This window comes from Thermochaetoides thermophila, assembly GCF_000221225.1.
Source record: "Thermochaetoides thermophila DSM 1495 unplaced genomic scaffold scf7180000011816, whole genome shotgun sequence".
Classification (NCBI taxonomy): Eukaryota; Fungi; Ascomycota; class Sordariomycetes; order Sordariales; family Chaetomiaceae; genus Thermochaetoides; species Thermochaetoides thermophila.
Window position 1 is genome coordinate 3,645,733 of NW_006383032.1, and position 13,313 is coordinate 3,659,045.

Here is a 13,313-nt window from a genome sequence, read left to right on the forward strand (position 1 = left end):
TCTTGATTCAGTTCGTGGCCCCCACGAAGTTTGACCGGGCCGAGCAGCAGTGTAGGTCGGCACAGCTAGGATCGAGGAGCAAGAGCTTTGCAGTTTTTCCCCTTTGCACAAAGCTAAATGCTAGCATATCACTCGTTTCTTCAAATAGCAGCATTGAGCCACAAATGTTCGAAAAATAATCGAGGGTCAGGCCTGCGCCGATGAAGTGGCCAGTGGCTGGTCGCAGTGCCGCAGGCGCAGCACAGGAAGGGAGGGGTAATGGCACGCACCCAAACTCACCACCCACACCCCAGGCCTGCGGCTATTTTTCCCAGATGTAAGCACGACGGTGCTGGAACCAACGGTTGATGCAGCTGCATGTGTTAGACTGGTTCGGGACCGGATCCCGAGAGCCACTCGCTTGCTATTGGACACTGGTTCGTTGAGCAGGCCAGCCTTGAATCTTCGCTGAAAAGCTCTGGGCAGGCGCAAGAAATCTCTTGCTGTAACACAAGGCCTGATCGTAAAAAAAATGTACATCATGGGGAGGAAACGTAGCCAGACCTAGCGCGCCGCAGCGACGAATATCAAGAGAAACTTAATCGATCAGCGGCTCGAGCAGAAAGGGGAGGGTCAATTTGAGGATGATCGACAGAAATCCAGGTGACCACCAATCGCTTAGTGCGAAGGAGTTGAAGAGGGCAAAAAGTAGTTTATAAGATGCAAAAGAGAAGGACGAGACGCGATTTGAACGCGTGACCTACCGGACTGCAGCCGGTTGCTCTACCCCTGAGCTACTCGTCCCTGTTAAATTGAGCTGATGCAAGTTCGGCCTGGAATTTGGATACATCATACCCATGCCAGTGCTGCGGTACAGCTCCCCACTTTTGGCATGCTGGGTGGGTCACCTTAAGGATCGGTCGACCTCTCACAACATTCACGGGCAATTTTAGCTATCTACTGTTTGCTTGGACTAAACTTATGTTCATAACCCTGAAGGCTAATATTAAACGTAGGCTACATTTGTGCACTCAAGAAGTATCCCAAGCGTTTTCTGGCAACCCTGCCTGGCTGAATTTTCAAGTAAAGGATTTGTGACTCGCAACTCACACTGCGGGTTTCTCCAACCCTCCAGCTCCTCTGTATTATCCCAAAGCTTTGGGTTCGCGTAACAGAGACAATTGGGATGCTCTCTATGAACCAGCCTTAACTCTAATACGAACGAGATTGGTCCATTGTAAACTCACCGTCGCAGCCAGAGTGTGCGGTTTGGGCCCTCTTCAAAGTTGTGAAACCTTCCGTCGCAGAAATGCGGGCGGAGCTCGCGGCACTTACATACAATCCGGCCATCAAGCTCCGTAGTCTAAGAATAACCAAGAGAGAGCACCACGGCAGGAAAATATATGAAAGCCAAAAATTCTCCGAAGTGTGGTAAAAGTGCTTCATCATCATAAAATTGAAGTCCGAAGCGAGATTTCTTACACCGAGCAGTTACCGAACAGAAAGTCCGCCATGAGATGACGAGCGGGTTAGGTTCTAATGTGGGAACGTTGAGAGAAATCAGTAAGCTTCCGTCTTTGTATATGGTCCTAGGCTCCCAGTCGATGGTCGGTGAGGACGATGCATTACCATTCTAGGTTCCGAGTTCTTTGCAGCCGTTTCTGTCATTGACTAAGGTGCAGGCCTGATTCGTCCAGTCATAGAGCCCTCCCCTGTTCAAGAAGGCATCCTCATCCCAGGGTACACTCTCCAGAGCCTTCTGCACGTCAACCTCGAGAATAGAATGCGACGTGTATTTGCCTAACTTGTCGTAAAACCTCAGGTACTCATCCGATTTAGAAAGCTACTGACTTGGTTGGACTCTGGTACCAGGTACTTTTGCGCAGCATGCCTTTTGCAGAATGCGTTAAACTCGTCATCTGTAATGGTAAACCGGTGAGTGTTGCGGAGTATCTCTTTCGAATCGTTCTCTCCGGGTGCAATGAGAATCTGAAAGCACTTCCATCGGAACGGTTCAAGCTCGAAGAAATGCCTGTTCATGTCCTCGTGGACATTGCAGCAATTGACCACAGTGTTGATCTGTAACATAATCCCGTACTTGCGGCATCAAGATGCATTTTGGTACAACTTTTTGACGTGATTGTGGTGTCCAGTACTCCATCCAATGACCTTGACAGCTCTCATCGAAGGAGTCGCAGCTAACAGTTAGAATATCGATATTCAGGGCATATTTTCGGAGAAAGTCCTCATTTATCATGCTTCCGTTGCTGACAATTGACAAAGACTCAAGCTTCAGTTCTTCCTTGCAAAATACAATCATTTCGCTCAACAGTTTGGGATAGAGGAACGGTTCTCCCCCGGGAAGGTCAACCTTGCGTATCCCGCCTCAAAGATCAGACGCAGTGCTTGAAACTGTCGTTTGAGAGGTTCTACATGCGAAGTAGTTATTATGTGGAAAGAGAAGGCACAGGAGTAGTTGCTTCGTTGCGAGAAGTGATAGTTGACAGATATGGGGATCTTGCGGCAACCATGTTTGATCCAGTGAGAAGTGATGAGCTTGAGGAGCAACAGATAACTAAAGACGATTCTCATGACAACGATTTACAAGCTGAAGATTATGCTGACAGTGCATTGTTGAACTGAACTGAGGCAGACTCTAGCAAAGTCTAGAAAATTGAAAGACATCACTGTAAAGACCGAGATGTTAGCAGGAAGATTACCATCTTAGAAGCGCATACTTCTTCCAGAAAACACTCCTAATGGCTCTCGAAGACCCTCAAATTGACAATATGATCACTCCGTGTATCACTACGCAGTCTCCCGTCTTTCTGCAGGTTTGATATAGGTTCTCCTGAAGGCTCGTATCACTGGAGAATATTGTTTCCAACTGAATTAAGTCGGCAGGGCACATATCGACTAAGAACATACCGCGTTGAGGCCTGTTAACATCGGTCTGAGCAAGATGCTTTCCCAAAAGTCAACAGAATGAAGATTTTATCATGAAGCTTGCTTGGAGTTTAGTAGTGGATTCAGCTCTAACATATATGTAGGAATGGAGTGTCGTCGCGAAATGCAGACGATGAATCTGACTCAAACGGACATCAGTTAAGAGACAGTTTCAGAACCTATTCAAGGACGGCCGAAGACACTCGAACTATATCCGAAAGAGCTAGAAAAGCCAATATCAGAGATAAGAAGTTCGCCAAACGAATCTATACCGATATGGCACCCCTGGGTGACACAGAGGTTTTTCCATTTATCTACATTATTGGTAAATGGCACTCTCAGAGTCGTACAGCCTGCATTCGGAGCACTGTGCAGTAACACAAATAGGCACCCATGGCACTGGCAAGAGAACTCGATGCAAGAGATTGGCCGAAGAATATTCTCTTGCGCACATCTCCATTGGTGAGATGCTTCGGCAGTATTTCAAACGACGCTGCAGACGAAGTCATACACGTCAATGTTCACCGCGGGGAGCCGCTACCCTGGAACGGCTTCTTCTGGTGATTCAGGCTCGCTTGAGGGATGCTCCTGACCAGCCTATGCTTTTGGATGGATTTCCTCGACAGCTAGACTAGGCCCAAGACTTTAAGCAGGTTGTACGCCCCCATTTAGTTCGTATGTTGAACCCAAAAGCTGAAGTTGCTGACACTCAAGTTTAGCGAACCTTTTCTGGTTTTGTTCTTCAAGCACCCTTGCGAACTGGCCAGAGAAATAGTACTGAACAGAAGCATTGACAAAACCGATGACATAGCCGAGATTTTTGATCAAAGATATAGAAAAATTTTACAACTCAACCCCGACATCCTTGAGCGGCATGGTAAAAGCAAGGGAAACGCAGAGTTGGTTGAAGTTCATTGATGCCGAAAGGCCGACGAGGAAGTTCTTAACTTTTGTGACCAGATTGACACATCCAATGACCAATTGACCTTTCAAGTTTGATTGAAGCGCTGGAATCCAGGAAAGAGTGGATTCAATTGAATCAGGGAGAGCAAAAGGTGACCACATAAGATAGAGCAAATCCTGGGTCCTAGACTTCCACTAAGGCTCGCTGAGCAGTAGCTGTATAACAGATGAACTTGAATCCTATGACATGATCTGGCAGTGTAACGGTGTCATCACATATCCTGTCTTTCTAGTTAGAGACCTCCAGAAGCCCTAACTGATCACTGACAAAGGAATTATCACTTTTGTTATACTGGCTGTGGATTCGATAACGTATGGCTTGAAAACTCGGGCTTACACCTCCATGCAGTCCAGCATTTATCATTACCCTTGTGTACTGACAATACTTCGCATTGAAGGTTATCCAATCAGCCCATTCAGTACATGATATTCCGCTTTGCTTCCTCTTCAGCATCCTTCATTTTCTCGACCGTGTCAAACTAAGCAGTCAACTTCCCCTTTGCGCCCTTCATATCCCCTGCTCGCTTGTAGCATTCCATAAACTCATCGATCCTCCGGTACATCACCACCGTAATGTCTACTTTCTCCTCATCACTCAAAGGCCCATCCTCAACAACCTGCAGCTCCACCTCGCCAACTTCATGCCCGAAGTTCATCTTGTCCCAGACAACACGAAACTCCTGATCAATGAACCACGCCTCCCGTGTGGCGATAAAGTCAGCAATTCTCAATCAGCAAGCCCCAGAGTTACTCTTCCTTCTCCATCTCATTCTGGCCCTTGACCTCATTTGTCAGTCCATTCTAAAATTCCTTCTGTCCAAGCGTGCGTTCCACGTAGTTCTTCACATCCTTCTCGCCCTTGACTTCCTCCAGCCGGACGGCCAAATGACTGTTAATTCTTTGAAATGAACCTTGCCCTCCCATTCTCCATCACGCCAACGAATCCATGCCCCTTCCTGAGACAGCTTGTGCTCAGAAGAATCGTAATATATATTGTGAATCGTGCGAGTCAGCTGGTCTCAATGCTGGCAAAATGGGGATGCCGTGAGTGTGATCGTACGCAGAGGAGAGTGATTGGACTCTCAACCTACGGAATATGCACTAGATTTCGAGAACGGTAGGGGTATTTGGCTTTTCGTGCCTGTGGCCAGCCCAGTAGCTGGGTCTGTGGTCTTGAGAAAGTTGAGAAGAGCACAGACTAGATGGACCGTGATGCACGTAGCGGAGAGGAGTAGAGAAGGTCAGATGACTTAAGTAAGGCTCACTTGTACAATATTGCTAGAGGAAACATTATGAGAAAAAACTAAAATCACTGAAACTTCTAATTCGTCCATTGAGTTTCGGTTACTCCATGTTTAAGATGAAAGAGTTGATTATGTAGTCAGCTGGAATATCGTTTCAAGACTTGATCTGCGTAAGGCCTCACATGCAAGTCCAAACATCAAGAGACAAGGACAAGTGAGGAATACTTAAAGCCTTGGAGAGTCTTTGAAAAAGAAAAGTTCAATTGGGTGCTGTCGATAGGATGGGCTCAAGACAGTCCCACCCTGCATGACCTGTGTAACCAGCCAACCCACAGAGTCACTACCCAATAATAGCACGAGAACCATAGTGATTGCCTTTACCACTCTACTGCATAGAATGCCAAATGCCCATGCCATGTAGTATCTTACAAAGCGAACAAAAGAAAGCCGTCACCCAACATTATCCTAGAACCAGACTCAAAAAGTATGAATCTGGTCTGGCTTATATCCCAGCTTAGCCAACACGCCCCACTCCTTGGCCTTGAGGGCTTTTTCCATCGGAGGAGGGCCACACACAAGCACCCTGGCATCGCGGTTCTTCTCATCCTTGCTGCTCAACCCATGCTTCTCTAGCATTTCCGCCGTCACAAATCCCTTCTCGTACGGAGCACTGGACGATGCTGGAGATGCAACAACATATACCACCTTGAATCTGTCAGTGCCGTACTTCTTCTCGAGCTCGGAAAATTCGTCCTTCAAAAACATGTCGGCCTCCGTGTTGACACCCCAAACGATGGTGATGCGGGTGCGGTCGTCGGGATTCTTCAGGATGCCACGCGCTAGCTGGTACATGGGTGTGATGCCGGCACCTCCAGCAATGCCAACAACATGGGGGTGCAGATTTGGCTTCCAGGCAAGACCTGGGATAGGCAAGAAAGACACAGTGTCCCCAGGCTTGAGAGAGTGCAAATAGCCGCTTCCCTTGCCGTTCGGGTAGAGCTTAACCATAAGCTCAATAAACCCTGGCTCAGCTGCGACGGAAGAGAGTTAGCACTCGGGTGTCCGAGGTCACAAGGCAGTTTTCAGGCGGGTTCTTGCATACACAAATCGTTAGTGGGCGTGTATGGTCGCAAGACCGGACGCCAGCTGCCATTGGGGAAAGAGATGCTCAACAAGGCCGACGTAAGTGAAAGCCCACTGGGTTGGTTCGGGTCAGGAAGCTCAAAACGCAGCTTTTTGGTATTGTGATTGATCATCTCGGTGCTATGGAGGCGAAGCTTGCGAATACCAAAGCTGCTGAAGATGGGCTTGTGTGACTTGTCGGTCTTGCTCTGGCGCGAGTAGAGGACATAGGCGCCAATGCCGGCGATAGCGGCGACAGCAGCAAACTGGGTACTCATGTTGGCCTGGAGCGTGGGACGCCGTAGAACGTTGAGGGGTTGAAACGCAGATCCCGGGGGCATTCTCGGACTCAGCGTCGGACGGGTGCGGCCTAGAATTTAATTCTGTGTTCAGTGGCAGCTTCCCGCAGGTCCGGAACCCCGATGTAATGGCAATTGCAAAAGGAAGTGGCTAGAGGGTATCGCAGCGGAGGAATGTGCCAATTCCCGTCACTTCGTAAGCCGGATGTGGGTAGTTATTATGGTGATCGGAGTGCTTTGGGGAAGTCCAAATGCATATAAACCAACCAGCATCGACCACTGCGCGGTTGTGTTACCCAGTTGCTGCTTGAAGCAGCCAACAGAAGCTGATCAGATTACTAGTAGTCATTTTTTCTCCGATACGCGCCGAAATGACCGAACCTGTCCAGAGAAGAAGAGGATATTGTTTGTGTGGAATACACTAAGAGCAGTCCCGAGCCTGAAAGTTGGGAGTCCCTCGGGATAGCCCAGCTCCAACGCAGATGAGGACGGGCTGTATTTCAGCTAGTAGACGATCTAAAGATGGGTTGTGGGAACACCGAAGGTCTCATGATCCCTTCATTTATGAATGCAGATGCGGACGCGCGGAAGCGGTAGAGGCGAGCCTGTCAGGTTCACGCATTCTTCCAAGTTCCTGATGACATGAGCTCGGTATCAGCTAGCAGACAGAGGGCTGTATAGACGAGCATGGCATCGCGCATCTGAGACACCATTCTGGTATCGAAAGAAATCGGCTTACACACTAGAGTGGAGCGGAACTGATGCGCAAGTCTGCTCACCTACTGTTTCTCATCTGATCCCATGAGAAACTTGGTCCGCAGAAGTCGGAAACATTTTACGGTTGACGCGCCGGAGATCTGGGTGGGGGATTACAAGACAGGTCCAGATAAGATACGGAGAGCGACACACTAGCCAGATATAGAAGGCGGTGTGACTTTCACTGGGATGACATGCATGCGGCGGGACGATCTGCATCCTCCAACTTTTTTCTGCCAATTCTCCAAAACAGCAACTTCATCGCGTTTCACTCTCGATTCGGGGCATCACCACAGCAGCCATGGCGGACGATGGCATGCTTCTCAACTTTGAGCTGGGCGATGCCCCGATAAAGGCTCCGGTTAAGTTTAAAGGCGGCCGTTGGAGAGACCGACTCAAGGCTCAACGAAGCGCGAAACAGGCCCTGCAGAACCCCCAAAGCCAACATAACCCACAGAATGGCGTCTCGTCCGTGTCTCTTCCATCGATTGAGAACCGCGAGCTAAATAGACCGGGAAAAAGATCAAGAACAGAGGATTGCGATAGCAGCAGACAGGCCAAGATACCCAAGACGACCCACGACACCGCGAAGCCAGCCCCAGCTCATCCCGTCAAAACTAGCCACATCACGTCAAGACTGTTCAGCTCACTCCCAGCACCCGTCACCGACTTCGAACATGCGCCTGAGGAACCATCAGAGCCGCTCAAGCCGTCCAATGCCCCGCTATCTGAGGAAGCTGCGAGCTTCCACAACCTCGGACTGTCGCGTCGTCTTGCCCAACACCTGACTACCAAGCTTGAGCTGAAGGCACCCACGGCCATCCAAAAAAACACCATATCGCAATTGATCCGGGAAGATAGCGACGCATTTCTCCAGGCAGAAACAGGTTCAGGGAAAACGCTGGCCTATCTATTGCCCATTGTTCACAGGATTATGTCTCTGAGCCTGAACGAAGATGGGACCCCCAAGCAGACCAAGGTTCATCGCAACTCCGGCTTGTTTGCTATAATCTTGGCACCAACCCGCGAATTGTGCAAACAGATTGCCGTGGTCTTGGAGAAAGTGTTACGTTGTGCCCCATGGCTGGTTTGCACGACCGTCCATGGTGGGGAGAGCAAGAAGTCCGAGAAGGCGAGGATACGGAAAGGCGTCAATATCCTGATTGCGACTCCTGGTCGACTGGCTGACCACCTCGATAATACCAAGACTTTGAACGTTGGTACTGTTCGTTGGTTGGTGCTTGACGAGGGTGACCGCATGATGGAAATGGGCTTCGAGGAGGATCTCCGGACCATTGTCAACAAAATCCGGGCTGGCAAGTTGGAGAAGCAGAATGCTGAGGGTGTGATGCTAGATGGCATTCTTCCATCTCGCAGGGTTACCATTCTTTGTTCCGCGACCATGAAGATGAATGTGCAAAAACTCGGCGAGATCAGCCTGGAAGATGCCATCCACATCACCGCCACCAAAGCTGAATTGGAGAAGGATGCTGGTCTGGTGAATGAATCTGTGTTTGCAGCCCCAGCACAGCTAAAACAGTCCAGTATCATTGTTCCTGCAAAGCTGCGATTAGTCACCCTTATCGCGTTGCTCAAGTCAACGTTTGCCAGGAAAGGATCCGTTATGAAGGCCATCATCTTTATATCATGTGCCGACTCGGTTGATTATCACTTCGACTTGCTCAAGGAGACCAAGCCGTTGGAACAACCAAGCAGTTCCTCCCCTGTTAAGCCGAATCCCCACACAGAACACACAGTTGCCCCAGCTGCGTACATCACATCGCCTGCGAACCCAAGAATCATCCTCCATAAACTCCATGGTTCCTTGGCTCAGCCTGTCCGGTCAGCCACGTTGCAGTCCTTTACCAAATGCAAAGACCCTGCAATCCTCGTCACGACTGATATTGCTTCTCGTGGTCTTGATGTTCCTGCGGTCGATCTGGTCATCGAATATGATCCCGCCTTTGCAGTACCAGACCACGTTCATCGGATCGGTCGTACTGCACGTGCCGGTCGTCCTGGTAAGGCCGTCTTATTCCTGCTTCCTGGCTGCGAGGAAGGATACCTCTCAATCTTACCTGCTGCGACGCCTATCACGCCTCAACACTACGAATCAATCCTTCAAAAGGCTTTCTTCACCTCAGTCAACCTACCCTCAGGATACATCAACACTGCAGAAGAGACACAAAAGCAAACATGGGCAACTCGTGCCGAAGCTCTACAGCTTCATCTCGAACAACGTCTTCTCAACCCTCCTCCCGGATCCGAACCTTCCGCTGAGGATGATGAGGAGGACGAAGATGTCTCCAAGTCTAAAAACAAGAAAGGCAAAGCCAAGAAGGCGAAATATCAAAGACCGAAAGAGAACCCTCTCCTCGAATCTGCTCGCCAAGCGTTCCGCTCTCACATCCGTGCCTACGCCACTCACATCAAGGAAGAACGTATCTATTTCGATATTACTCAGTTACATCTGGGTCATATGGCGAAAGCTTTTGCGCTACGTGAAACCCCAGGAGGCATCGGTGGCGGTGTGGCGAGGAGAGTCCAAAAGAGTACCTCTAAGAAGAGTGGTGGCAGTACGAGCGCTGCTGGAGGTACTGGCGAAAAGAATGGTGAACAACCCGCGAAAGCTGCGAAGAGAGGTTCCAAGAAACCCATCGATGATGGCAGCGATGATGAAAAGTTTGGTGTTGTTGATGAGGATGCGGCGAGGAGGATGAGGGAGAAGATGAAAATGCTGAGCATGAATACCGCGTCGGAGTTCAACCTTGGGTGAGTGTGGTAAGAAATGTTTGGAGCTGAAAGGAAGATGTGGTCGGTGCGAATATGCAAACAGTGGAGGTCGTATATACCCCTGGTTTAATTCGTATACAAACAAGGACTTGTACATTTTGGAAGCATCATATCTACGGTCTCTATAGAAGTTTTCCTCCTATGGTTTCCAGGTGACGACAGTGATAGCTATCACACATTGTAGACGGGCACGCCTGGAGCAAAGCCAACCAACTTCTCCCCTGTCGGCCGGAATTTCTTTTCTTTGTACCATAAATGGGCCCCTTCTGCCAGTTTCGCAACCTCATCCACATCGAAGCCAGGATCAGGCAATAGCTCGTACACACCCCTCGCATAATCTGGGGCGATGTTGTACAGCTGTGCCAGATACTTCTTTTTGATCTCATCATACTTCACGCAAGACAGGTACTTAGCCGTGTTCTTGCATGTGTTCTCCCTCGCTTGCGGGCTCATCACGCGCGACCACAGCTCCCGTGCCTGGTCATAATCATTCTTCTTCCCCTCATGCCAGTAGTGGCTCTTACGGCTAACCACATTGTCGCCAACCGCGTAAGGAGCCTCAGCGGCATCGGGACGGAATTTATGCGCGAAGCTGTTGGGCGCGTATTGCTTGTTACCGGCGTGATTAGCATCCGTACGCATGGGGCCGTCAAAGTTCAGGGAGGCGTATGATTGGGCCATAAACGGACAGTTCACTGGGATCTGGTGCAAGTTGATTCCGAGTCGGTGGTACTGCGCGTCGCGGTAGAAGAACATGCGGAATTGCAGCAAAGGATCTGGTGAGTCTTCGATCCCAGGGACCATGCTGCCCGGCGAGAAGGCTGCTTGCTCGACGTCGCGAAGGAAGTTCTCTGGGTTCTTGTTGAGTACGATCTTACCAAACTCGTGCAGCGGGAACTGGCTACGAGGCCAGACCTTGGTGGGATCAAACGGATCAAAGCCGAGCTGGTCTGGATCGGCCTTGTCCGGCTCCATGACCTGTACATGCGCCGTCCACTCGACGCTCGCGCCGTTCTCGATAGCTTCCCAAAGATCTCGCTTGGAGTAGTCTGGGTCCCGCCCGCACATGGCGACCGCTTCCTCGTCGGTGAACTGCTTCTGACCATTCTTGGCTAGGAAGTGGTACTTGATGTAGACGAAGTTGCCGTCCTTGTTGACCCATTTGAAGGTGTGCACACCGTATCCGTGGTAGTTACGCCATCCCTGGGGAGTTCCGTGGTCACTGAAGAACATCAGCCCGGCGTGGTTGGCTTCGGGGGCGTTGGCTAGTAGGTCGAAACAGGCGTCCCAGTCCAGAAGAAAGTTTCGCGGGTTGCGGTACTGAGAGCGGATGACATCTGGGCCTTGAAGGGGGTCGCGGCAGAAGAAGATTGGCTGATCAAGGTCAGCCTTAATACATTTAAATTGTGTTCGGGGCGACTTGCAAAGTTTAGACCCACGATATCATAATTTCCTTCCAGGGTATAGAACTTGATGGCGAAGCCACGGGGATTGCGCCCTTGATCAGGGTACTCTCTACCGAAAGTCACCGTGGAGAAACGGATAAACACTGGCGTCTTCTCACCAACGGTACCAAGGAAGTTGGCTTTCTTTGTACAAGTTAGCTTAGTGCTGGTATTGTTGTGACTGACAGATAAATGCATTCTACCGTGAGAGCAGTGACATCTTTGGTGCACTCAAAGTATCCAAAGGCTCCTGAACCACACGGATGGACCATCCCTGTTTTTCAAATGGTCAGACATACTTGACGTATGAGGTGAATTGGATCAATCGTTTTAACCTACTCTCCAATGGCTTAGATCGGTTAAAATGCTGCTGCTTCCTGATGCAACGTCAGGGGGGAACTCTTCCTAGAGAGAGGACATGCGCTTACTGGAACAGGAAGACGTCGCTTGCAACGGGAATGCCTCCGACGGTCTTGCTATGTGACCTGTTGCAAACTTTCAGCATGCTACTTTGACATGACAGGGTGTCTTAGCTTACGGATCAGGAAAGGGAATAGCTTCATTATTAGTAAAGTAAAGGCTATCATCCTCCCTTTTCCCTCCGGAAACACAGCCCGAGACTTTCGCAATGATATCGGCTGGTCCCTCATTAGCGCTCTGCATATGGCTTACACGCGGGTTCCGACGCTCCCCCTGAAGCCCGGCCCCGATGGCCATTGCAGTGGCCAGAAGTGGGTGCTGTTTGGGGTCAAGTTGGTTGGTGTTGCTCATGTTTAGGTTCAATTAGTGCACAGTTAGGGTAGTTCTCCTGAGCCGAGGGACAACCTCTCTCTTTTATGCTGGTCTTCTGTCCCGTTGTTTATGACGCCGATGACGTCGTTGAGATGCTCCCTTCCAGAAATTAACCGCTGTCTTATTTGTTTTGACCGGGAATGAGCCCAAAGAATATTCGCTTTGATGACTTAATCCAATCGGAGATTTTCTCAAGATACGTTAAAGCTCGTTCTCCAGTTAGATTGCGCGATGTCGTACATGTCTCCAGCTGTCGACGTCATGACGGTTATGTCTGAGCGAAACCCCAAAGAGATCTCCGTGTAAGATCCCTTACATGCTCCTGAGTCCAAGTATCCTTAATACGGACGAATCCCGACAACTATAGTGTTGGATAACTATAGTGTCGGATAACTATAGTGTCGACTTTGATGCATACTACTATCCCAAAACCATAGATCCTTATGGGGTAGAGCGTCTCTCCGCTAAGTGACATGGACCGGGGAATCTTCAAGTCAGTGACGTAGCTAGGTTGGTGAAGTGGCACCTCATTGGTGTAACCTCTTAATGTAAACATAAGTAGGTACAGGGCGTGTATCTTCGGCACCCCCTCATTCACAACTCACGTGACTTTAACCAAGTCGACAAATATTCACGGAATCATCATTTCAACCTCTTCCCACGACAGGTGGCCCTCATTGACCAATGCCAGAATATTGCTGTGCGTCATGTACTGGCCACCGCCTGCAGGCTGCTGAAACCACGGCGCGATCGGCCCAGCCAAACAGTCAGGGGCTGCAGCACTCTATACACCTGATAGTTTTACGGTACCCTATGCAGAAGAACTTTGATTAGCTCCTTTACGTCAAGGCTTAGAAAACAAAGGCTCCCTGAAACACGAAAAATACATAGGAAAGATCGCTCGAAACAAGGTTACTCGGGGTAGCGCGCGCTGGCTATACGAAGCCCCGGCCGGGATCAAGTTTCCATACTCG

The 13,313-nt window shown here is 49.7% G+C and overlaps 3 protein-coding genes and 1 non-coding gene across 4 annotated transcripts; 1 reads left to right on the forward strand and 3 right to left on the reverse strand.

The window, feature by feature from the left end:
- Positions 1-711: 711 nt before the first annotated feature.
- On the reverse strand, positions 712-783 carry CTHT_0030830. Its single transcript has one exon. It is a non-coding gene; the product is annotated as a tRNA-Cys (tRNA).
- A 4,826-nt stretch (positions 784-5,609) lies between these two features.
- CTHT_0030840 (uncharacterized protein) lies at positions 5,610-6,595 on the reverse strand (the record flags this gene model as incomplete). The annotated part of the gene is made up of 2 exons (XM_006693469.1): positions 5,610-6,163; positions 6,235-6,595. 2 exons carry the CDS (start codon positions 6,593-6,595, stop codon positions 5,610-5,612), a joined length of 915 nt encoding a protein of 304 aa, XP_006693532.1.
- Positions 6,596-7,610: 1,015 nt separating this feature from the next.
- Positions 7,611-10,085, forward strand: CTHT_0030850 (uncharacterized protein; the record flags this gene model as incomplete). Its single annotated transcript, XM_006693470.1, has 1 exon — positions 7,611-10,085. One exon carries the CDS (start codon positions 7,611-7,613, stop codon positions 10,083-10,085), a length of 2,475 nt encoding a protein of 824 aa, XP_006693533.1.
- A 188-nt stretch (positions 10,086-10,273) lies between these two features.
- Positions 10,274-12,318, reverse strand: CTHT_0030860 (uncharacterized protein; the record flags this gene model as incomplete). Its single annotated transcript, XM_006693471.1, has 6 exons — positions 10,274-11,476; positions 11,542-11,691; positions 11,751-11,821; positions 11,887-11,924; positions 11,976-12,032; positions 12,086-12,318. 6 exons carry the CDS (start codon positions 12,316-12,318, stop codon positions 10,274-10,276), a joined length of 1,752 nt encoding a protein of 583 aa, XP_006693534.1.
- Positions 12,319-13,313: the final 995 nt, after the last annotated feature.